Source organism: Pseudophryne corroboree, chromosome 8 (genome assembly GCF_028390025.1).
Source record: "Pseudophryne corroboree isolate aPseCor3 chromosome 8, aPseCor3.hap2, whole genome shotgun sequence".
NCBI classification, from domain to species: domain Eukaryota; kingdom Metazoa; phylum Chordata; class Amphibia; order Anura; family Myobatrachidae; genus Pseudophryne; species Pseudophryne corroboree.
Genome location: NC_086451.1, coordinates 315,182,085 through 315,206,710, shown reverse-complemented (window position 1 = coordinate 315,206,710; position 24,626 = coordinate 315,182,085). Strand labels below are relative to the sequence as shown.

At 40.8% G+C, this 24,626-nt stretch overlaps 1 protein-coding gene across 6 annotated transcripts in view; it reads left to right on the top strand.

The window, feature by feature from the left end:
• Nucleotides 1-360: 360 nt before the first annotated feature.
• The window catches only part of AFF2 (ALF transcription elongation factor 2), a 741,379-nt gene continuing 717,113 nt past the window's right edge, over nt 361-24,626 (top strand). For all 6 annotated transcript variants that reach the window (XM_063937401.1, XM_063937398.1, XM_063937399.1 and 3 more), the window contains exon 1: nt 361-575. In XM_063937401.1, the coding sequence (XP_063793471.1) occupies nt 526-575 (50 nt within the window). In that variant the 5' untranslated portion in view covers nt 361-525. The remainder of the gene's footprint in view (nt 576-24,626) is intronic.

Sequence of the window (24,626 nt, the reverse complement as noted above, 5' to 3'; positions counted from 1 at the left end):
TAATTGTCCAGCTAAAGGAAATGGTTTTTGAATAGCTTATGATGAACATGGAAAATATGTGTAATACTGTAATCTCCCCAAAGGGCAGACTTGTATGAATAAGCAGCTAGTATTTCAGCGATGGATGTGAGAAAGCAGCACGTTTGGACACAGAGATTAGGGTTCTCCGGCTTGCTGTCACTGTGTGACCCCACTGGCCCCGTTGCAGCTGATGGTGACAGAGGTGGAGCACACACAGCAGATCCCTGCCATGATAACTGGCTGGCTCCATGTCGTGGCTTGTGGCTTCCTTGGCTCCTCCTCTCATGTCTCTCTCCCAGTGTGATGCTGCTGCTGAGCCGCTGCTGCTGCCTCCTCCAGCCAGCCAGCCAGCCAGGCAGCAGCCGGAGCTCGTAGCATTCTCCCAGTGCACAGCTCAGTGCTGCCAGGCACTGCCCCCGGGAGGGAGCCCTCTCCGGCCACTCTCTGCCTATGCTGCCTACCCACCTCCTGCAGGACACGGCATTGCATTGACTCTCCACTATTATGGATCTATTCGACTTTTTCCGAGAATGGGACCTAGATCAGCAGCAGTGGTAGGTATTTCCATCATTATCTGCCTCTATGTCCTGATTTTACCTTTGTTAAGGTGCGGGAGCCCCATGCACGTCTCAGCCTGGAGGGAGAACCCCCCGGTGCATCAGCGGTGTGCTGGTCCAAGTTCCCAGACTTTCTGGGCTGTGTTTGTTTATATTTATACAATAGCTGCCAGTGATTTCATTCTGTGCTTTCCATATGATACTATATTGTGTTGCCTTGCTGTTGTGCCTGTAGCAAGCAGGAGCTCCCAGCCTTGTTCAGTAGATGAGCTAAGTTTAGAGATGCCTGAGCAAGGGACCACGTCAGATGCTGTATGCAGCTAACCTGAGGACACCACATATTGCCCAGGCACTATTACAGCCCGATGCCTACCGCTGTGTATAGGATAACGTATCAGTTTCATTGTCAGCAGTGTGTTACAATGTATCCGCGATCTATCCGCTATAGTGCATTCACTGTTATGCCATACAGTGTCATGTGAACACAGACTAACGTGCATGTACTATACTATTTGTAATATAATTGATCACGTGTGTAACACACACACACACACACACACACACACACACACACACACACGTGTGTGTGTGTGTGTGTGTGTGTGTGTGTGTGTGTGTGTGTGTGTGTGTGTGTGTGTGTGTGTGTGTGTGTGTGTTATTTAGGGATATTTGTCAGAGATGACATTAATGCTGCTCTGTGGGAATTTGGGCTTCACCTCCATCATTTTTGTCTATTTAAATTGTGCAGCTGAAAGTTCTGGGGAAGGGGACACATCTCCCCTTTGAAGGGTTGGCTGACAGGTTGTTGAAATGTGTGAAATGTCAGTAGTGAGGTGTTGTCAGGTAAATGGATGACTCTGACATGGACAAGTTCTGCTATTAATGAGAGACCTCATCAAGAATTATTTATTGCCAAAAAATATTCATATAAAACAATAGACAAGTACTGTATTTGCTGAACTTGCATTGCTTTTAGGTGGCTGTTTATATTGAATGGATATTTTAATTTTGAAGTCTAATGTTGATATTTTGTACTGTACAAGCTCCTATTAGTAATATATCATTGTGTGCTATGTACTTACACATTTATCACTTACTCTTTTTACGTTATTTTCATGACAAGAGTCATTGAGACGTGTCAAATACACTTTCTATGTATTCATACCCAGAAACCCATGCATATGTTTTTTAATGCCCACTCAATAGCAGTCTACAAATTACCTAGGCTGATAGAACACTTTTATATTTCATAGAATACTTTGTTTTGTTATATCTTGCAAAAAATACTTTGTTATGTCATGCATACAGTAATTGTTTTGTATGCTGTTTGAAGTGACTGTAATGTTTTATTTTAGTTAATACTGTTGATTGATGCAGGTGATTATTTTTCAGTTATTATAGAATATCATGTACTAACACAATATATTCAAAAATTGTTTCAATAAATCTTTGTTTTGGCGTACCATCAAACTTCCTTATTATTTATTCAATAGGTATTGTTACTATATGGGAGTTTAATTCATTACTGTGCTAGTTAGTTGGCAGGCTACCACTCCACATTATTTGCTAACACAAGGGATTATATCCTTTATGGTCCAAGTATACTGTCATTGTTTTATAGTGTTGACTTAGTGACTGCAGCAGGAAATATGCTACTGAAATCACTGTACGTGAAGATAACAAAAAAACATTGTCACTGCTGAGTCCAGTGTGTCTCCATTGCAGTAATGCATAATGCTTATATGACTGGTGTTTACTTCTTAGGGAATAGAGCATGTTTTTGATGAATGATATGATAGTTCTGATCAGTTCCATTTAACCACTTAACTGGAGAGATGTGGTGTGCAATGTGATCACTGATTGTATCTCAAATCACAAGCAATTACGGGGTCTCTAAAATATACTGATTTTCTTTACATCGTGTGTTGTTTTGAAAACCCTTCTGTGACCTTCAGTAACTACATTGTTAAGTTTTAAAGCCTCTGTAACTGCTTACTAAAAACAAACAATAAACTTATTTCTTATACTATGTAATACTCACGTTACGATGTAACCTGAGTATGGAGTTATTAAGAGTCTTCTTTCTATGGCATCATCTAACAGATTGTCATGTTTGCAGTATCTGTTCTTTGTACAGTCATGATTTTGTGTCTGTATAAATATGCATAACATTGACAGTGACACCTAAGTGACAAAATCATATTATCCATTTATCTGATGGATTTGCAGCAAACCTACTAATGAACAGCATTCAAATTTGGCAGAATCATCATTATTCCCTGAATGAAACAGAATGGTGAACGTATTATACTGCACAGGACACCCAGAATCGTACAGTAGACATAGCTTTGCAGACAATAGAACATACATTTTATCAAATGTCCCCAGTTAATTCTTTTGCTCAATTATTGTCATATTCAGATTCAGTTTGATCTTCATATGAGTCTCCTGGGGAGCATTTGGTACATACAAAATATGCAGTGGCCTCGCTGTTTTTTTTTTCTTTACTAGTATTTGCGCTGTACAATGCTATCACTTCTGCATTATACAGTAGTTCATTTCCCACACCTTCTTTGTTTTGTAAGGACTAGTGAGCAAATTCTCCTCACCTTCTGCTTTTATTACATGTTCCCGCATTATTATCTTGGTCACACTGTCAGCTTATATAAAGCTGCAAAAGAAGAATATGTTGGTTTGTTGGTGCTATATACATGATTTGTGTGTATATATTCTATATACACTCATTATAAGCAAAGTTAACCTGTATATAGCCTTTATTCACCTTCCATGTTTAGGCCTAAATATTCAAACTTAATCTAGGACAGCCAAGCAGGCTACATCCTAACTATTAAGTGCTTTTTATTTTTTCTCTATTTGGTTTATTTTTATCCTGATGCCAATTTTCTTAGCATGTAAGTGATTCATAAAACATTTTGTAACTTGTGTATATAGTACAGTAGTTCTTTTTTGTATTTACTGTACTATGCTATGATTGTTTGGTATTTTTTGGGGGTTTTGTTTGGTAAATGTTGTTTATTTGTCATTTTCTTTTGAAGCATGATAGCATAACAACACTACACTCGAAACATTCACTAGATCAAAAACAGTATAGTTTAATATACTGTATTACTCTAACATGGTACAGTATTTGACGTGTATCACGTTAGTATGACAGGAAAGACTCTGCCTCACCTGTCTCACCCCACCGCACATCACTGACGTGTATTCACAAAGTTAGGTCATACAAGGTGTGATCAACTTAGGGAACCTGGTCCATCATAAGCAAAGTTAATCTGGCATTATACCATGTGTTGTGCTGAATACACTGTTTTACTTGATAAAACAATTGTGATTTTTATACATGATCATTGGGATACAGTCAAGTTAAACAAAATGCATTTAATTTAGTGTAACATCTGAATTTGTGTTTGTTTTGTTATTTATAAAATATAATTTTTCATCTCATTTTATAAGAAGGCCTTAAGTATATCCATGGAAGAAAATGAAAATAGTATACAGCATTGTGGAATGCACAGTAACCAATGTTTAGAGACACTTTCTATACATCAATTTTATATTGCTATGCTTTTCTAGTGCATATGTATAACTTTCAAATAGCATATACAGTACTTGGGTGAGCGTCCCAGTTTATTTAATTCGGAGTGTGAATATTGGTTGAATTTTACTGCTGGTTATGTGAAACATCCACATTTGTATCACTTTAACCTCAAAGACAAAATAAACCCCATTTTATGACTACGGCATAACAGAACAAATTTAGAACTTCCTGCTGCATCAATGGCTGCTAAATAAGGGGAAAGATTTTATTCTGCCAAAAAAACAAATCAATTGGTTTTACTTGTGTATAATGCCTTGCAAGTGGCCTAATTACAGCAAAGCTTGCAAACTGGCAGTTATGCAGGAAGAGACATATTCTCTAAACTGTTATATAAATAGAAAGTTCAAAGGTCTCTGTGTGGTTGTCAGAGGCAGAGCAAGCCATCTGCGGGCCAGGTTTCTCTCCTGTACGTGTGTAAAAACATAGTACATGCCACAGCAGCATGTACTTCTGACATATTTCCTCAGCCTAGAGAGGGTAATCCTGCACTCCAGACAAAGGTGGACTGTTTCAGTTCAAGTCAGTACTACATACCATGTGTTCCTGGAGCACAGCCGGCAGTCACTCTGTATAGAGAACAACCTTAGAATGATTGGGTTACTAAAATTATTTGTACAACATTATTTTCTAAAGGGTGCTGCGATTTTCAGAATTGGTGAAATGCACATTTCAAGCCATGGTGTGTTCTGTATAAAGGAAGCATGGGAGTATCTCTGCTGAGAATAATACTGTTAATTGAAAGTGTATCCGTTGACTATTCACAGGGGAGGCAGCCTATTCATTCACTAGGAGCTAAGACGTCACTGGGGCATGAGGAACTTAGTGTCTAACGGGTCCTGGCATCACTAGTTTATGCACTTACCTGCTAACACTTTATGTCAGAAGTTCACTCTTATAATCATAAAAATTACTGATTTTTAATGCATGGACTGTTACAGTTGAGTGGCTTTCGTATGCGTTTAACATGCATTGGCAGTCCTTATCAGAACAACACTTTGATGCTGATACTTCTAAAGACATAATTTAAGGGAATGGGACCATATATACTTTCTGACAAGTGCTTGCTTTTCTTTGCTTTGCGTTATTATTAAGGTTGTCAGCAGTGTTCAAAACGTTAGTCCTAAATAAAGTCACACTGCCATTTTATTTGCAGGTTCATTAACTACATAATACACTAAGATGCATGGAAGATTTGAGTTGAGTTAATAAATGCACTTTGAGCACCATGTTAAAATGTAGTAAGTTGTGTGCATGTTTTAATTGTAATTTTTAATCTCAGGACAGTACCTAACACTAACATTTTTGTATAAAAAAATTCAACCTACTGTAAAACCATCCAGAGCTGGACAAAGGTGTGTTAGTGTCCCTGGTCAACCAACTTGTAAGGGCCCCCAAAAGTAAAAATAATTCTCTCAAGTACTGCAACCCCCTTCCCTCTCCCTCCCTTAATATAACTTCCTTTAGAGCCGGCCAAATTCTGGCTCCAGTGTCTGCACCACCTAAAGAGGCTCCTGGTTTACAACATGCGAACCGGCAGTGTTCCAAACTTAAAGTAAGTTTGTCCCAGGCCCCCCCGGGACACACTGACAGCAAAGTTGCAGGTCATGACACGGGCGGATCTTTGGACGCCTGTAACAGGTTATGGCCCTGTGTTGGGCCCTCTAACTGTGAGGGTCTATAGGCAATCACAGTGGTCGCCCTGCTAATACTCCATTCCTGTAACCACCTATTGACGTTTTAGTTGGCTTTTTTAAAGCTTGAAGCAGTTTACTTTTGAGCTCTCAACTCTTTTAATTGTTTTGTCTGTATTGGGTCTTATTAAGGTAAATGGGCCACAATAATTTCCACACGTTCTAAGTAATGGATACAATCATCATTAGTGGCCTAAAGTGGCCGCTGCATATTCATGAAACTCAGAAAATTTTAAGTTCCGAGTTTATTTGCCGTACCTGATGACACCTTCAGATGTCACTAGTTTCAGAAATACCCCTCATTTCTATTCCAGAAGGCACAGAGGTATCCATTAACATACCTCTACCTCATATGGCCCGTGTCTGTGAAAGCTTTCAGCACTACTTATCAGTGAAAAGTGGATGTGCAAGGGATCATAGGTCAGCTGCTTTTTGGAGTAGCTGTACCAGAACCGTATCAATCTTCCTTTGGTACTTCGGTATCCATCATCGCAACTCACATTAAGTTTGATACCTAGCAGTTGGGGGGCTATAGGAGCTTGATAAAAATAGGCCCCTTATGTGAATTATTTAACATGTTGTGGTTCTTTTCAAGACACCCCCCCCCCACATAATACCAGTGCCCTTATATGCAAGTCAGAAAGAGGAGTCATGTTTAGCAAACACACTTGAACTTTAAAGCAGCAATTCCACATAGACTTTTATTGTTTAAATAGCAATTTAAGCACATTTTATGGATGGTTCTAATACTAATTTTTATATATTGGTCTTCTAAAAATCATAATCTCTTTTTCTAAATATTTCTGGAGAGGAAACAATTATGTCTGCCAGATCCAGACATAAACTCATAGCTCTCAACATGTATTGTGATAGCAGAGGGCTGAGAGGTGAGGTGTTCCAAAGTCTTACAACTCACCATATCATGTGCTATGTGACTGTGGTTTCCATGGTGGTTACATACAGTAACACTGTGAAAAATATGCAGAATTACCAATAATTCAGAGCAGTCTGGAAACACCTGCCACAGTGATTTATTTGAAATACACACACACATCGTTTTCACGGAACAGCTGCTTTAAAAGCTTACATTAACATTATTTTAAGTCCTCTTCCCCAAATGGCCCACCATATCCTTCTTAATTTGTGTACTCACGGCCTGATTCTGAATTGGGAATAAAGTAAGAAATAGCATGTAACTGTGCACCTTGGTAAAACCATGTTGGAGCAGATATAAAATGTGGAGCAGATATAAAATGTTCAGAGATATTTAGATTTGAGAGACGCAACATGGCCACAATGAAATCTAACTTGCAGTATAAAAATAAAGATTTGCAGCATTGGACTACATGAAAAAGGGCAGTATTAACCCCACTAGCAAAAAAAAAGTATGTATTTGCTGCACCACTTTTCCCAACTCAGAGTCAGGCCCACAGTTAGAATCCTTGTTGGAGAAACATATTTTCTCTATTCACTGCCTGTACCCAAAGCCGGATTAATGGACAGAGGGTAGGTTTTGGGGGCATAGAGGCAAATGCCACGAGCCCCCTTCTACCCCCTTCCCCCCCAACCTGCTGAGGAGGAGGGGTGGAGTCTGACCAGGCTATATAGCTCTGTGCGGTCAGTGCCAGCAGCATGGGAGAGAGGAAGGGAAGAGGCAATAGCAGCTACAGACAGTAATTGTAAAGTAAGAGGGAGGAGGGTGTACACCCTAAATGTGTGTGTGTGTGTGTGTGTGTGTGTGTGTGTGTGTGTGTGTGTGACTGTATGGATGTGTGGGACTGTATGTATGTTTATTAGGGGTGCTTTAAGAGAGGAGGGGACCCGCGTGCAGCCTCCGCCTGTGGATCCCCTCCTCTATGGCAGCTAGTAGACTCTGGCTTAAAGCCAGAGCCTACTGCACACGCGCAAGTCTCAAGGAACATGGCCCCGTGCATTGTTCCCAGGGACACCTCCAGTGCACATGCACAAATCACTTGGAATGGCCGTGGCCATAGAGTGGAAATAGAACCTGTGGGGAGCGCAGCGAGCCCGCAAGGGGCTTCGTTGCACTCACCTCCTGCTGGCATTCTAGCGGCCAGGATCCCAACGTCGCTATGCTAACCTCCGGGATCCCGGCCGTCGGCATCCCATACCCAACGCATATGTATATATGTGTGACTGTGTTTGACAGCATGCATGTGTTTAAATGTGTGACTGCGTGTGTGTGACTGTATATATGTATACGTATATGTATGTGACTGTAAGTGTATATGTATGTGACTGTTTATATGTGTATATGTGTGTCATTGTTTATGAATGCATGTCCCCTAACAATCTCAATTTTTGTGGCACAGTCCTGTTTTTTAGATACAATCCCACATGTGGAAAGGAAGGGGGGGGGGAGTCTCTCATCTGCTGTGCGTGTGAGGCTGGGTGCAGTCCAGCAGCTGTGGAAGTGACTGCACGCCCCCAGCATGTAGAGAAATGGGGGCATGGCATGTGGCCATGCCCCTTGTTTATGTGAAAAGTTTACTATGGCCTAATTCATATTTGTATGCAGATGCAATTGCGATTTTCTATGCTACAGAACTACTAATGTTAATGTGAAGCTGCCGCCCAGAAATAAAATGAGACACCCACTATTCACAATTGTGTACAGCCTATACACAAAAACAAGGAAAATGTAGTTTAAGGGTAGATCTATAGCTATCTAGATTGGACACAGCAGTAGTGATATAGGCACCATGCTTTGCACAAACAATCTTGCAGCCGACAGCAGATACATGGCCAAAAAATGGCCATGACGCACCTGCTTATTTCCAACCAATCCCCTTTAACACCTCCAAGCAGTCATTTCGTGTCACTACTCCATGGAATTCTGGTTGGGAGCGAGATCGCAGTGGCACCTTGAAACATGCACAGTCTGTTGATAATCGCTCCATTGTGGGAACATCAGCCATTGCATACAAACATGAATTAGGCCCTGTGACCGAATACACGTATTCAAATGTTGGTCTTAAGTGGGCGTCCCTAATCCTTAATCCAGTTCTGCCTGTCCCACCTTGGGTTCATCAGCCATAATTTATATAAGTACCAAAGGAAGCTAGCGTGCAAATGAGCATTTTGACGATATAACAGCAGCTCTGACGATATAAAATCAGCTCTGACGATATAACAGCAACTATGACGATATAACAGCTATGACGATATAACAGCAGCTATGACGATATAACAGCAGCTATGACGATATAACAGCAGTTATGATGATATAACAGCTATGACGATATAACAGCAGCTGTGACGATATAACAGCAGTTATGACGATATAACAGCAGCTATGACGATATAACAGCAGCTATGACGATATAACAGCAGCTATGATGATATAACAGCTGTGATGATATAACAGCAGCTGTTTGAGCACTAATCCATGAAAGCTGTCCTGCAGCGCCATTTATGTGTTCCCAACTCATCTACCGCTCCGCACAGCAGGAGATAGAAGGGACATTGTAAGAAAGAGGATTTAAAGAAAAACAATATCCATTTATGTTCACTGGCCTCTTAAACTTGAGTGATCACAAGTGAGCCAAATAAGTGGTGTTTTTTTAATGTGTTACAAATGAAGATCAATGGGAATACAAGCAGGATAGAGGAATCTAACCTATACTATATATACACCATTATGGCTTGCATGAGGGCAAATACTAAAGTGTGGTGGGGTAAAATAAGATTTAGACAAAATGCCATAGAGTAAACAGTAAATGCCATAGAGTATAAGGGTAAAGATTTTCTCAATCGAGTTCAAATATAATAGAGAATTTTGTAAAGAGGTGAGAATTATATTTAACCCCTTGTTTCAATACTTTCACTGATCAAGGGGGAGATGTAATAAGCCTTTGGGGCAGATGTATTAAGCTTGGAGAAGTGATAAAGAAGTGATAAAACAGTGATAAGTGGAAGGTGATAATGCACCAGCCAATCAGCTTCTAATTGTCAATTTACATATGGGAGCTAATTGGCTGGTGCATTATCACCTTGCACTTATCACTGCTTTATCACTTCTCCAGGCTTAATACATCTGCCCCATAATAGAGTGATAAAGTGGAGAAGATAAAGTACCTTGCAGTCAGCTCCAAACTGCCATGTTACAGGCTATGGGGCCTATGTACAAAGGGGGATATTTAATAAAATATAATTATCTCATAAAAGCTGGAAAATGTGATATTTATGTTCTCTGGAGATGGAGATAAATATCTGTTTGCATATTCTGTTGGCATTCTTAAATTGGCCTAACCCACAAATACTGTGGCTTTCTGTGTAGTTATATAACCTGGTAGATACTCAGTTTATATGCAAACAGTGTAATTCATGTTCTACTGATTTTGTTTAAAAAGCAGCCAAGTACTTGAACATACGAGCTTTGAAAGACAATGCTTGTTAAAATCACAGCCGAACCATGTACTTCGTTCTCGTTTTTAATCATTACTCTCCAACCTTCCCTTCAGTATTGTGTACAATAAATATAATTAGTGATCCCATACAACTCCATTATATTTTTACCTAGCGTTAACGCTTATGAACACTGCATGCATTACTGAATATGCCACATTGCAAACTCTTTTCAAATAGTGTATGTGCACAGGTCAATTTATTTACATTATTTTGGAGAATATTATTATTAAAGCAGATTTACCAGACATTGAATGCATAATATTCTTGCTTGAGGTTAGGAGTGACATGCTGGCTGACAGGATTCCGGCAGTCAGAATACCAGCTGCGGCATCCCGATGATCATAATCCCGAGAGGGGAAGGTAACCTTCCCTCCCTGCAGCCTAAGCCTAGAGACTAATCCTAACCAGGGTTGGTTCTAGCCCTTGTGGTGCCCCGGGTGAAAATATGGGCATGGCTTTATAAAGGGGTGTGGTCAATGTGCCCCCAGTAGTATTGCCCCTGTTTGTGCCCCCAGTAGTATTGCCCCCGTTTGTGCCCCCAGTAGTATGGCCCCTGTTTGTGCCCCCAGTGGTATTGCACCCGTTTGTGCCCCCAGTAGTATGGCTCCCGTTTGTGCCCCAAGTAATATTGCCCCTGTTTGTGCCGCTTTAAAAAATAAAATAAAAAAATGAATACTTACCATCCCCGCTCCTGATACCCGGCCGCTGCTGCCCTCCGTTTCTGGCCGCTGGCGCCGCTCCTCTGATCTATGGGCGAGACGTCATGATGTCTCTCCCATAGAACCGCATAGACACTAGAGGTCAATCAGGACCCCTAGTGTCTAAGTGCCGTTCCCACAATGCAGCACCGCACAGCAGTACCGGCATGGGGGGGGGGGGGCACCACCAGTAGCGGCGCCCCTGGCAAAAGTACTGTGTGCTCGTTGCAAGATCCGCTACTGATCCTAACTCTCATGGTGGTGGCTAAACCTAACCCCCCCCCCCTCGCCCTCCACGCAGCCTAAATCTAACCTTCCCCCTCCACAGCCTAACCGTAACCCTCACCGTGGGTGCCTGAACCTAACCCCCCCCCCCCACCCCACACACACACACACCATCCCCGCAGTCTAAATCTAACCTTCACCCTCCGCAGCCTAACCCTAACCTTCCCGGGGGTGACAGAACCTAACCCCACCCCCTTCCCCGCAGCCTAAATCTAACCTTCCTCCTCTCTGTCTCGATCGGGATCCCAGGTGTCGGTATACCGGCATCGGTATATTGACAGCCGGGATCCCGACCATAGGAATCCTGACTGGATCCCAAACAGGAATTCAGATTTCCTTTTAAAGAAGGACCACACTCCATATTTCGATTTTTGGGCTTCTTCTTGATTTAAGAGCATGTTCACGTCTAATAGCTGCTAATGTACTTTTCAGTTGCTAACTACTGTAATGCCTAAAAGCCAGTTTAAAAATAAGATGATGTTTTATTATGGCATAATATCACTTAAAATCTTATAATACTACATGACCTGTTTCTCATGCATTACCGCAAACTACTAGTACAAGTGTTTAAAAAAAGGCAATGTCTGGAAATGGCACGGAGAATTCATGTAAAATCATCTTTATATACATCTAACACATGGGTTGTTATTTTTTTTCATGCGTTGTATTCATATGTGTGAATGAGCCATGAAGGTCTCCAGACATTGATAAAATAGCTAGTTCCCACTGTACCACTTCCCTCTGAAAAGTCTGTTTCCACAGTATGTCATAATACTATGCTTTAAAGTACAATAGAATTTATGTTAGACCCTCGTTAATTCCCGTAAATAAACAATGGTGTAGCCGCATGTGTATTATATGTCATTAATCCATTATTTATTTTAACATTTGTAGTGTCCTGGACTCCGTCACGAAATGGAATAATGCAGTAGGTTTAAGATGTACTGTGCACTTAGTTTTCATTTTACGACATGAAATACAATATTATAATTAATAATAATCCTCCTGGCAATGTGCTGTAAGTAGGAAATTACTCTTAAAGGAACATTGCAATGAAAATACAATTTATTTGGTAACAGTGTGCAGGTTTTAATGCTGCCTGAGCGGGATGCCGGCTGAACTCTGACTTTTTTTAAAGGGACAATCACTTACAAGGCAAAACCATGCCTTACCATTACATCCGGCCCAGAATGGTTTTAGTCTTCTTGCTTAATTAAATAGTCGATCTTCATACAAAAGTAATTTCTATTGCAAAATCTGGAAACATGGTTTTTAAAGAACATGTCTGCCTATTATTATAATTATTATTATTATTATTATTATTAATAATAATAATAAGGTTTGTTATTATTATTATTATTGTAGTATTATATATAGTATTATAGTAGTGTGACCGATTTTATTTATTAACGGTTTCTTATATAGCGCAGCATATTCTGTTGTGCTTTACAATTAAAACAACAGTAATAGAACAAAACTGGGTAAAACAGACAGACATAGAGGTAGGAAGGCCCTGCTCGCAAGCTTACAATGTATAGGGAAATAGGCATTGATACACAAGGATAGATGCTACCTATTGCATAATGGTCCACAAGATTGCTAGGTTCTTATTGGGTTGTATGATATGATCACCCCGCAATGTTGGCCAAGTGTCAGGAGGGTGTGAGAGTAAAGAAATACAAAATATGTGATGTTATGTATACTGTACAGAGAGGATGTAATTAGATAGGAAATCACTGAAGGTTATGTGGGTGGGTCTGGAATTTGATAGGCTTGTCTGAAGAGGTGGGTTTTCAGGGAACGTTTAAAGGTTTGTAGACTAGAGGCGAGTCTTATTGTGTGTGGGAGGGCATTCCACAGAGTGGGTGAAGCCCGGATAAAGTCTGGTAATTTTGAGTGTGAACAAGTAATGCATGTGGATGAGAGACTATTAAGCACAACTACGTCTTGGGTAAGTCTCTGGAGGACACTCCATTTTTGTACCCTTCCGTGTTCACATGCAGTGCAGTGAGTAGAGAGACAGATGGTGTTGCCTACCAGATCCCAGCACCTGAATGTATCACATTCTGGAGCTTGGTGCACTTTCGGAGGTTTGACCGCAAAGTGACCTTTGATGCATCCTGCTGTTGGTCACTTAGGAATTTTTAATTTTCTTATTAGCTGACTTGTGTGAGATAGCTGTGTTTCACAAATATTCAGATTAATTCAGCTAGTGGTATATTGGTTTGGGTTGGAATGTTGACACGTTGAATGTTGGCATTTTAATAATGTTAACATCATAATTGCCAACATTGTGGTGTTGATGATTGTCAACTCCGTTATTGTCTACCTTTTGGTTACATCCTGTTTGTTTTGTGCTGCCCATTTACAGGGGATCAGTACGTAATCCCGCTGGACGGGATCCCGGCGGTCGAAATACCGACGCCGGAATCCCGACCACACAATCCCGACAGGGGTGGCAAGCGGAACGCAGCCCCTTGCAGGCTCGCTTCACTCGCCACGCTGCGGGCACTGTGACTCGCTACGCTTGGTACACTATTATATTCTCCCTCTATGGGTGTCGTGGACACCCACGGAGGGAGAATATGTCGGGATTGTGGCGGTCGGGATTCCGGCGTCGGTATTTCGACCGCCGGGATCCCGTCCAGCGGGATGTTGACCGCATCCCATCTCTTCAGCTAAAAAAATCTAAACAGGCCAGTAGCCATACACAGAGGATGCAACTTCACTTCTTACTAGGCTTTTATAAAGCAGGATGTCTCTTCTGTCTGAAAACATCTACTTGTATCATGCTACTTAGACCATTAAAGGATAAGTTCATGTTGAAATAAGTGGCTTCCTTTAAACCAATTAGACCCAAGCATATGATGCATATTGCACTTCCCAGCTACCCCAATTTGAGCAATTTCTCCCGTTGTCATGGTAGGGACTGCAATGTCTTTACCGCCAGGTTAGTTGTGGAAATATCTCCTGTTCAGAGCAGCAATGAAGGAGTGAAAAAAGCGTGATTAGTAGTGATCATAGGGGGGTACGAGGCGCTTTTCTGCATGCCCATATCACACCCCTTACATGTAATAGGCATGTCCCTTATATGATGTTGTCATGTGCAATGAGAGCTTTAGTTTAGCAGATACAGCCTGGTATTGTCTGGCATACCCCTCCTTCATTATTTATTACATTTGTTACCCTGGTATTGTCTTGCATACCAAACCTCATTCTTTGTTACCTTTTTTGTAACTGTAATCTTCAGGTGGTACTCTATTATTAGGTGCCCCAAACAGGCTGTTGTCAGCTTGATGATGATACCACAGGGCAGATACATATTACTGTATACATGCAGTGAATGTTAGTGGATGTCGTTTTACTATAGTTATTGCAATTAGAGATTTATTAGAGATGCTATTTAAATCTATACTAGCAGTAAAACAATTGGGAAAAAGGTCACAGTTGGGTTTAACTCTTGGATTTAGAAAATGACATCCTCATAACATGCAAAAATACATAATCCCCAGGTGAAGAAGAGGTTGTCTGGAAAAATGAAAGATACCCACAATAATAAGTTGCTAAGTGAATTCTATCAGCCTATCATCTTTTCTGTATCTATCTACTACAGCAGTGATTGTCAGTGATCAATACTGTATGATACGAGTATGTGCCAGGGGCAGTACACATGACTCTTGGCCCTACAAGAGTCAGACATTACTATTGCATACAAGTATTGGATCATGTTGTAAGGTATCCGGATGATAGATGTACGCTGTCTAGATAGACACTCAATAGGTAAGCACCATAGGGTCGACATGCATTAGGTTGACAGGGTCAAAAGGTCAACAGGTAAAAGGTAGACAGTGCATAAGGTTAATGGGTACAAAAGATCGACAGGTTCAAAAGACCGACATGACTGTGGTTGCCACAAGTTTTTCGGGGTTTTCACATATTCTTCAACTTTTGCTTGATTTACCATCCACGTGGACTATGATTGGGAATAGTAACCTGTGCCAAGCGCACCGGTAGCGGAACGAGGCACATTGCCCACAGCTTGTGGAGAATCTGCATTTACCAAAATCGGGGTAACATATTATAAACCACCAATAAAACTTACAAAAACTTGTGTTGACCTTTTCTGTGTTGACCATTTCAATGTCGACCTTTTGACCCTGTCAACATTTTGTGCCTGTCGACCTTTTTACTGTTTACCTTTTCCATGTTGACCTCTTGACCCTGTCGACCTAATGCATGTTGACCAAATGGTGTTGACCTAATGACGGTCTATCTAATTCTTATTGATCTATTATACCACACCCATTGTAAGACAGAGAAGCAGCTTCAGACACTGGGGGATATTTCTATACTAAACCTAAGAATTCACTAACTGTATAATCCCTATAATATATACTGAGCCATGGCACAAATGTAGCTGCATGCACTTCTAAATCAGCCGCTCTGTGACCCACTATTTTAAAAGCATTTTTGTATGTGCCCCCTTGTACCAAATTTAATTTATAGACACTGTCAGTACTAGTGTGGGTACCATCAATGAAACTGTTTACCCCTTTTACACCGAGCTTTTGACCCATGTTGTTGCTGGGTCTACCAAGGTCACAGCTTGATGTAAAAGGGTACTTAAAAAATAACCCATGTCTAGTGAACAGGAAATCCGACCCTGGTAGCTACCAGGGTTGGACCAGGTAACAGTGCAGTGTAAACAGCTCAACCCGGGTTATCCGAGGCAGGTTATGCTTAAAAGCTGCTGATTGGCTGTGTATGCAGAGGTCCGCCTTCAGGGAGGGTCTGTGACTGACATGCAGCGCAGACCAGGTTCAGTATAAATGGGCCTAACCCTGGAATAGGGTCTGACCCAGCTTGGAACTGTGTTCGGAAACCCGGGTCGAACCTGGGTTTTTGGTGTAAAAGTGTTATTTGTCATAATAAAGCAGTGACATGGTATGACAGCTGGAACAGTACAGGAAAATAGTGTTCACGCTATGCTGTTTTAGCAGAGCACTGCACCCTGCCTGATTTTTAAAAAGCAAAATCCACCCTGCCCCTTCTGCGGCGCCCTGCTAGAACAGCCGCCCGCTTCCTGCCCTCCCAGCGTGTAAAGATGCCATGCGCAGAGAGCTGGGGGAAGCCCAGCACCTCCGTCGGTGTTGGGCACGCCCCCAACAGTGACGTCGCCGGCCACAAACGCCCCCTATAGCAACGTCTGTGGGCCGCACCGACCACTAAAATGACGTTTGCATTTCCACGCCCCCTATTTTACATGGCCGCGCCCCCGTTTCGTGCCAATATGCCCCCGGAGTCCGGCGCCCTGCTCTATTTCAATCCTAGAAGGAACACTAGGAAAACCTACTCCCATCCACTGCTCCGACATAAGTTCATTAAAACTAATAAACATTACAGATTAATGAAAATTAATGTTTGGGCACTGGCAAAGAAATCCAAAAACCCACAGAAAAAAACGCTTTTTAAACCTATCCGTATCTCCGCAGCATTGTGGGCTTCTAAAACGTGTAAATAATTCTGCAAGCTGCCTGCCAAGGTCTGTTGTAGTAAATGTGGCACCGCTGAGTAAGGCAGAGGATTTATATCCCCCTACAGGAAAACCATGATTAGGAATTGTTTGCAAAACATTGTTCATTATTTGCAGGATATTAATTTCAAAAAGAATACACATTCTGGGTGGAGATCTCTTTTAATAATCATGGGAAAATGCAAAAGGTTAGGAAATGTTTCTTCGTGTATCCAAAGCATGGCTAAAAAGGGTAAAACTGGGGAGGGGTTCCCGATATGGAAGGGCCAATTTAAAATGTTACAAAAGAAAAATAAATCCGGACAGATGTCAGGTGTGTCTACACCTAATTAAATGAAATAAATTGCAAGTGAAATGGTACTGTTATTCTAACCACCTGCTAAGCATTTGCATCCAGTTCAGTTTACTTAATGATGTAAATTAAGAATGCATCTTTAATAGTATATTTGCACAGGCCAGGTGCAGTCATTGTAAACAGGAAGACCACAAGATTTCATTATTGATCAGAAAAAAAGCAGATTTCGTTTGTTGCTCTTGGTACAAAATCATTCTATGTAGTGGCTATATTTTTATACAACAATTGAAATACTTGTAGTAAAGTCTCTTTGGCAGAAACAGGCTTTTTCTAATTTTAGGGATTTTGTATAGATTGTTTAAGTGTTGGAAGAAATATGAGTTGGAGAAATAAAAATTATTTTACATCTATCCGCAAATCAACTGGTACTGTGCTAGTGTCATACCTCCCAACCAGGGTTGGACTGGGGTATAGGAGAAACCCCCAGGGGGCCCCAATGCCTGGGGGCCCACCTCCTCCTCTAGGGATCAGATTTCAGACTATGCACTTGAATTATACATTATACATATGTTACATTTATACTGCACAGGTCAATGGTTTATTTTCTACAGAGCATTGCTGTTATTAATGTGGTACATTATCATGCATGCTATAGCAGTATTTACTATATATATTTATCAAGGGGCCCAGCCCATGCACTCTCTAATGGATAGCCAAACCAATGTGGTGGCTGGCCAAACACCATCTAGAGCAGAGATTTTCAACATTTTTCAACTCGTGGCACACTGAACAAGATTTAAAAATTGCCAAGGCAAACTCACATGTAATGGTGATGCATGGGGCAGTTGCGTTTCCTAGGATGTCATGTTGCAGCTTCTCCATGGGTAACGCCAGAGCCACATCTGAGAAGGCCAGAAGAGCCCAACACTGCCCGGGCCCAAAATTAGTACTGGCTCTCCAACCACTAAACCCACCAGTATTGATCGTTCAAGGCCCTTAGTAGCGGAAAAACACTGACGGGCCTGGCTGTGCTTCTATGGCGGCACACCTGGAGACTGCTCAGGGCACACTAGTGGTTAAAAAACACTGCTCTAGAAGTACGTTTCCACGGTGAGCCCTTCATGACCCATTCCAACACTGCTCCCAACTATCATGATTTAGGCAAGACAGTTTCAACATGAGTGCCCTGTCCCTCCGACTGGGCCACATGATTAGGAGCACACTTGACAGTGGTGAACAAAGTGCCTACAGCATTCAACAAGTCATTTAAGGTTAAGGGGATAGGATTGGAGGGTAGACTGGCCAGAGTGTCTGAAGCACTGGCCATTTTTTCTGAAGCATGACCAATCCCCTTGTGGCACATGGCCACACCCACTTCTTGAACACACTTATTCTGATTTCTGAACTGGAAAAAGTGGAATATATGTAGTATTTCTACAAGTTGGTGTTTATATTTCCTGCTCTGCTCTAAATCACGGCCTCTTGCTTTAGTGATGTCAGTCATTCCTAGTGAAAGAATACACTGTATACTCATTAAACATAGGCCAGCCCACAAAATTGCTGCCTGCACTGTGATCAGGAAACAGGTGCTCTTTTAAACATTTTAATAGATTGGCTAGAAGATTTAGAATTTGTCAAAACAATGTTCTGGGAGAGACAAGAATGATTTGTCTGGGAGTCTTTAAGTTCTCAACAAAGAGATTCTCCAGCAAAGTAAGAAATCATGGATTGTTAAACAAGAATGAAGTTAAGTATTAATCCCTTTACTGCTAGGAAGAGTCTGTAACAAATCCAAATCCAAAGTAATCCATCGCCTGGGTAAACCTGTGTTTGTTTAGTGTATGTACAATTTACCACTCTGAAAATATTGATTTCAGCATGTTAGAAGGGAGAATTTTCTGGCTAGCTCATCAATTAGTGCTAGTCAACGTTGACGTTTGGTTTCAGGACAGCTAAAGCTCATAGTGCATACATCTATTGCCGTGCAAACGAAATAGCAAACGTAAAATAAAAAGTTACAACCATATTAAAATACTTTTTCTAAAAAATAGAAGTCTCTCAGTTATGGACATACAAATATCCCAAATATTTACCTTTAACATCATGGGAAACGTCAACACAGAGAGAACATACAAAATCCACACCTGTAAGGACCTGGTCTGCATTCGAAATCATGACTATTGCACTGTTAGACAGTAAAGCCAACTACTGTGCAATTATGCATGTTTAATTAAAACATGTTAAAAATCATATGAAAGGACATTTAAACTGCATCATATACATGGACAAGGTTATTATGCATTTATATGCATCTACAGTAATATGTGGATGCATGTACAAATGCATTCAGTTAGCGTATTGTAAATACGGAGATTAATGTATTCACTGGAATGGAAAAGAAAGTAATAACAAAATACATTGTAGTGCAAAATAAGTTAAACGCCTGTAAAACTGTCAATATGTAAAGTCTCACTTGGTACAATGTTTTTACTTGCAAAACCCTTTACATGTACTTAACACAGAATTTTAACACCCTCATTTCTTACCAGTAGCAATTGAAAAAAAAAATCACCTTTTTATTTTTATATACAAAGTACAGTAAAAGTATTACTCCTTTTAGAATAAATGTTATTGTCTAAGCGTCCATTTTTAGCATTTTAAATAATAATTTTTCCTCAAAAATCTAGTAGGTCAATTGGCTTTGAGATAGCTTGGCTAGTGTGTTTGCCTGTGTGTGTGCCTTTATGTTGCCGTAAAACACTGAGACATATGTTGGTGTTTTAGTAGTAAAGGTTGATAATAAATATGATCACAAGAATTGCAGCTAAATTCTAAATACAAATAATTATAATGTTCAGGGACAAAAGTGTCCAAAACTTGCATTGTCCTTGGAAATCAGGACTATTTGACAACTATGAATAAAAAAAAAAAAATTATATATATATATATATATATATATACATACACACTAGTAAAAGTAATAGTCGGGTACTCCAAAAACTGCGCAAAGACACTTAGGTAGCCCTATGGAATGTTTACACCAAAGTGGGTGTCTCTCCACAACACCGCAAATGAGTGACTATAGAAAATACAAAATATGGTATATGTATACCACTGGGCGCCAATCACCACAATATCATGACAAAATAAATATACAATACGACTACAAAAGACGTATTGTATATTTATTTTGTCACGATATTGTGGTGATTGGCGCCCAGTGGTATACATACACCATATCTTATATTTTATATATATATATATATATATACACACACTAACTTACTGTGAAAAACAGTATAATGTGTTATTATTTCAAACTGCAGATAGCAAAGAACTCAAAGATATTGTTTAAAGTATATTAGCTTACATATATTAAAAAATCAATTTTCTACTTTTACATGTTAGTAAACAATGTTTCTTCTAGACAAGTAAAAATGTGTTTTACCCTAGACATAAAACAATCCCCATTACAAAATGTCTTAAAAATGAGCAATTAGTGTAAGAGCCTTGGTTAGATGCCATTTCATTTCTTTGTAGAGAAGAACTGTTAAACAAATGTTTACTTTGTAAGAGAACACAATTTTTAAAACATTTGTTTTACGACAATAAATCTGTCTTCAGTTACAGACTGTACAATTTCAAGTAAGTTGGATAAATAATGAGTACTCTGGATACCTATTACTTTTCTGACATTGTGGCACAGTGCCATTAAATGAACTCAATATTCGGAAACTTCTAAATGTATTTTCAATCCCTGATTTGTTTTCTCTGCAAAAAAAAAATTGTGATCCCTTAGTATAGTTTCCCAGCATAATCACTGGATCATTTTTTTTAATACGGAAATTTTATCTGTTCGATTAATGAAAACACGAGCCAGCTTCAAGGGCATCGTTACTTCAATAGAACACAAATGGTTTTATTTTTTATTCAAAGTGCATGTTGTGGAGGGACCTGGTAATCAGATGTTGAAACTGAGTCTCACTCTATCTCTTTCCCATGAACCCTTTGACCCTGTATTAACTGTTAGTAATTTGGTAGTCAGAGTGGGGGAGGGTGCATAACAAAAGCCTGTGAAGCTAAGTTGAATATGTTATTATTTAGAAAACAACTTTGACATTTCCAAATGAGGTTTCCCTTGTTTTTTATGAAGAACTGTTACAAGTATAACTTGTGTGAGGCCAGTAATGTAATGTCGCTATTTGTTTCCTGCCAAACAATTCGTTTAGCATACTATAGCAAACATAAGTAACTATATTAGGCATGAATTGTCTTGTTTAGAGAAGAGCTATATATGAATTGTATGCTTTAAATTGTTCACTTAAATTACATAAAAAATAACTAAAGACTTAAATGGTTTTTAGGTAGTTTTATTTCCTTAGCAAAATAACAATCATATTGTCTTCATCTAGCCTGGTGTTTATATAAAATGGGCTAAATGTACTAACAGGGCACACATTTTAGGGGCTGGTTATTATATGGAGTGGGATTTAAAGCAGCAATTATTATTTATTTTTTTGAAAGCAAAACTGGTTTGCCTCGATAAGGAATGTTACATTTCGTGACTGTATCGAATGAGTTATTAAATAGGTCTCTAGGTATTTATTGCACTAATTAATAACATTTATATTACATAGCAATGTTTAAATTAAACCTCCACTCAAGGGGTAAATGTAGTCCTCCTGTATGGCACAATGAGTTATTGATAAACAACTGGAATTACATTCCAAATTTAAAAAGTGGGAGACTTTTAGACTATACAGGTTGAGTATCCCTTATCCAAAATGCTTGGGACCAGAGGTATTTTGGATATCAGATTTTTCCGTATTTTGGAATAATTGCATACCATAATGAGATGGGTGTGGTTCATCAAATCGACAGTATCTAGGTCGACAATGTTTAGGTTGACCACTATAGGTCGACAGTCACTAGTTCAACATGGATGGAAGGTCGACATGTGCTAGGTCGACAGGTCTAAAGGTCGACGTGATGGGACCTAAATCTAAGCACAGAATCCATTTATGTTACATATACACCTTAGCACAGACGTGATGGGACCTAAATCTAAGCACAGAATCCATTTATGTTACATATACACACAGCCTGAAGGTAATTTTAGCCAATATTTTTTATAACTTTGTGCATGAAACAAAGTGTGTGTACATTCACACAATTCATTTATGTTTCATATACACCTTATACACACAGCCTAAAGGTCATTTAATACAATATTTTAAATAACTTTGTGTATTAAACAAAGTTTGTGTACATTGAGCCATCAAAAAACAAAGGTTTCACTATCTCACTCTCACTCAAAAAAAGTCCGTATTTCGGAATATTCCGTATTTTGGAATATTTAGATATGGGATACTCAACCTGTACCATCTTTCTGACAAGGTCATGCCCACAACTGTGTGTGGCTCAGCCATCACTGTTGTGGAATCTGTCCCACTATAATCAGGACTGTTTGCCATAGGTTTCAGTTACAGCTAGTATATCTAGTGTCTGTTAGAGCTACAGCTTTACACCACAGAAAGTCCCATTGTTTAAGTAAAGCGGATTTGTTAGAGGAAGCTGCATCATACAATCCGACTTTCTGGCTGCTTCCTCCGGGAGGGAGCAGCCAGGACGGCTCAACAGGGGGCAGTGCTCCTGAAAAAGGGGCAGGTCAGGGGCGTGGAGATGCAATTGCATCATCGCGGCTCCGCCCCCACTATAGAACACCAGCATTACCTGCATTGTACAGTGGGGGAGGGGACGCGATTTAACGCAAATCGCGTCATCGCCCCTCCCAGACTTCCACTAGTATACAGCGGCTGCGGGGGTGAGCAAGGAACAGTGCAGGGGTGTAGGGGGCGCAAGATGGATGCGGGGGGCTTGCCTACTTTTCCGAGTGGCCAGGAGGGCCACCTGTTTTTTTGGGAGCCTAACGGCCATTCCGGGAGATTAGGCAAGTATGACCTGCATTAAACATCACTCCCCTTAATAAAGTAATACTGTAAATTGTGTGAGAGAAAACTGCTGAGTTTATGCTAGCAGAAAGGCCTATCAGGCCTGTAACTAGCTGTGTGCAAACAGTGCTGACAGCCACAATGCTGCCTCGGTGGCCCCTGTATGTGGCTTGCAGGGTGCGCAGAGCGGCATCCTGCAGCCTGGAGGGTCACAGCAGAGCTGCCTGGTGCATTCTTAGGGCGCTCCTGGCGCTCAGCCTTTTCCTCATCCCAGCAACTGTGGTCGGGCCAGAATACATTATAGCTCAGCTACGACTCTGATGCCTTGTGTGTCAATTTGGATCCATTCTATTTTAATTTGAGATTTGCACAAATATTGCTAACTGATTTCTTATGATTGCGCACAGTGAGCCTGATTCAGATGTGGTTGGAGTTGCTATCGCTGCCGGTTACATAGAAGCAGCAGCGATAGCACTATGTTAATGCAGCAGGAGGCGTCATGCCTCCTGCTGCATTACTGAGCCAAACTGCGTCCTGGGACACAGTATCAGATCATCTCCGCCACTATCGGCCGGCTGCGTGACCCATGGGGGCGTGCAAGCTGGACACCACAAGAGCTACTAAAAGGCCAGGAAATCTCTGTCTCCTGACGGGGATTCTGGCATCATCCCACCACCGCAATGGTGGCGATAGAGAAACAGAGGAGGTCGCCATCCCCTCCCCGCCCTCCAAACGGCAGCAGACTGTCAATCACGGACAGTTTGCTGCCGTCCTGCATCCTGTTCCGCAGGACCCATTTACGCATGCGCAGAAAGGGTCCTGCACATGGGCAAAGTACCAATAATTAGTACTTTGCGGTGCAGGACCCCACCCCAACCACATCTAAATAACCCCAAAAAACCTAACACGACACCCAATACACAAGCAGAAGAACATAAAAAACATGTTGAAATGCAAAACTCCAGAGATGTTAACTATCTCTGTACTCCCTGGGTCATCTGTGGCATTTCTACAAACACAGGCCTCTTGGAGACCTGTAATAATGTTTATCCAGTTGCATCTGGAGTCAGCATTCTTGGGAAATCAACATTTCAAGCTCATATAAAGTTAATTTAATTCAGGAGGACAACCCTTTCTTGAGAAAAGTATATACAGCAACAATACCAGTTTTATCACTATTAATAATGATTCAGGGGCTGATTCTGATTTGTACAGTATTGCACAGCTGTAGGGAAGCAGCTGTGCAGTACCGTACAAATAAAATACAAATGCAGCAGGAGGTGTCTGTAAGACATAGAAGCATCATGCATGCATCTGTGAGATTGAGTGCTGCGTCCAAGGATAAAGCATTGGATCACCATCACGACTACTCAGCCTGGCCACCGAATCTAGACAGCTGGATCCAGGAAATCTGCGTCTGATGCTGCAGACCCTCGCCTCAGCACTCCTACAAAACGGGGGCAACATGTCCCCAATTTTTTTGTCGCTGCCCCTGCTCCGCCGCCCAAACACCTGCCAGTCACGTGGATTAGTTGGGGGGGGGTT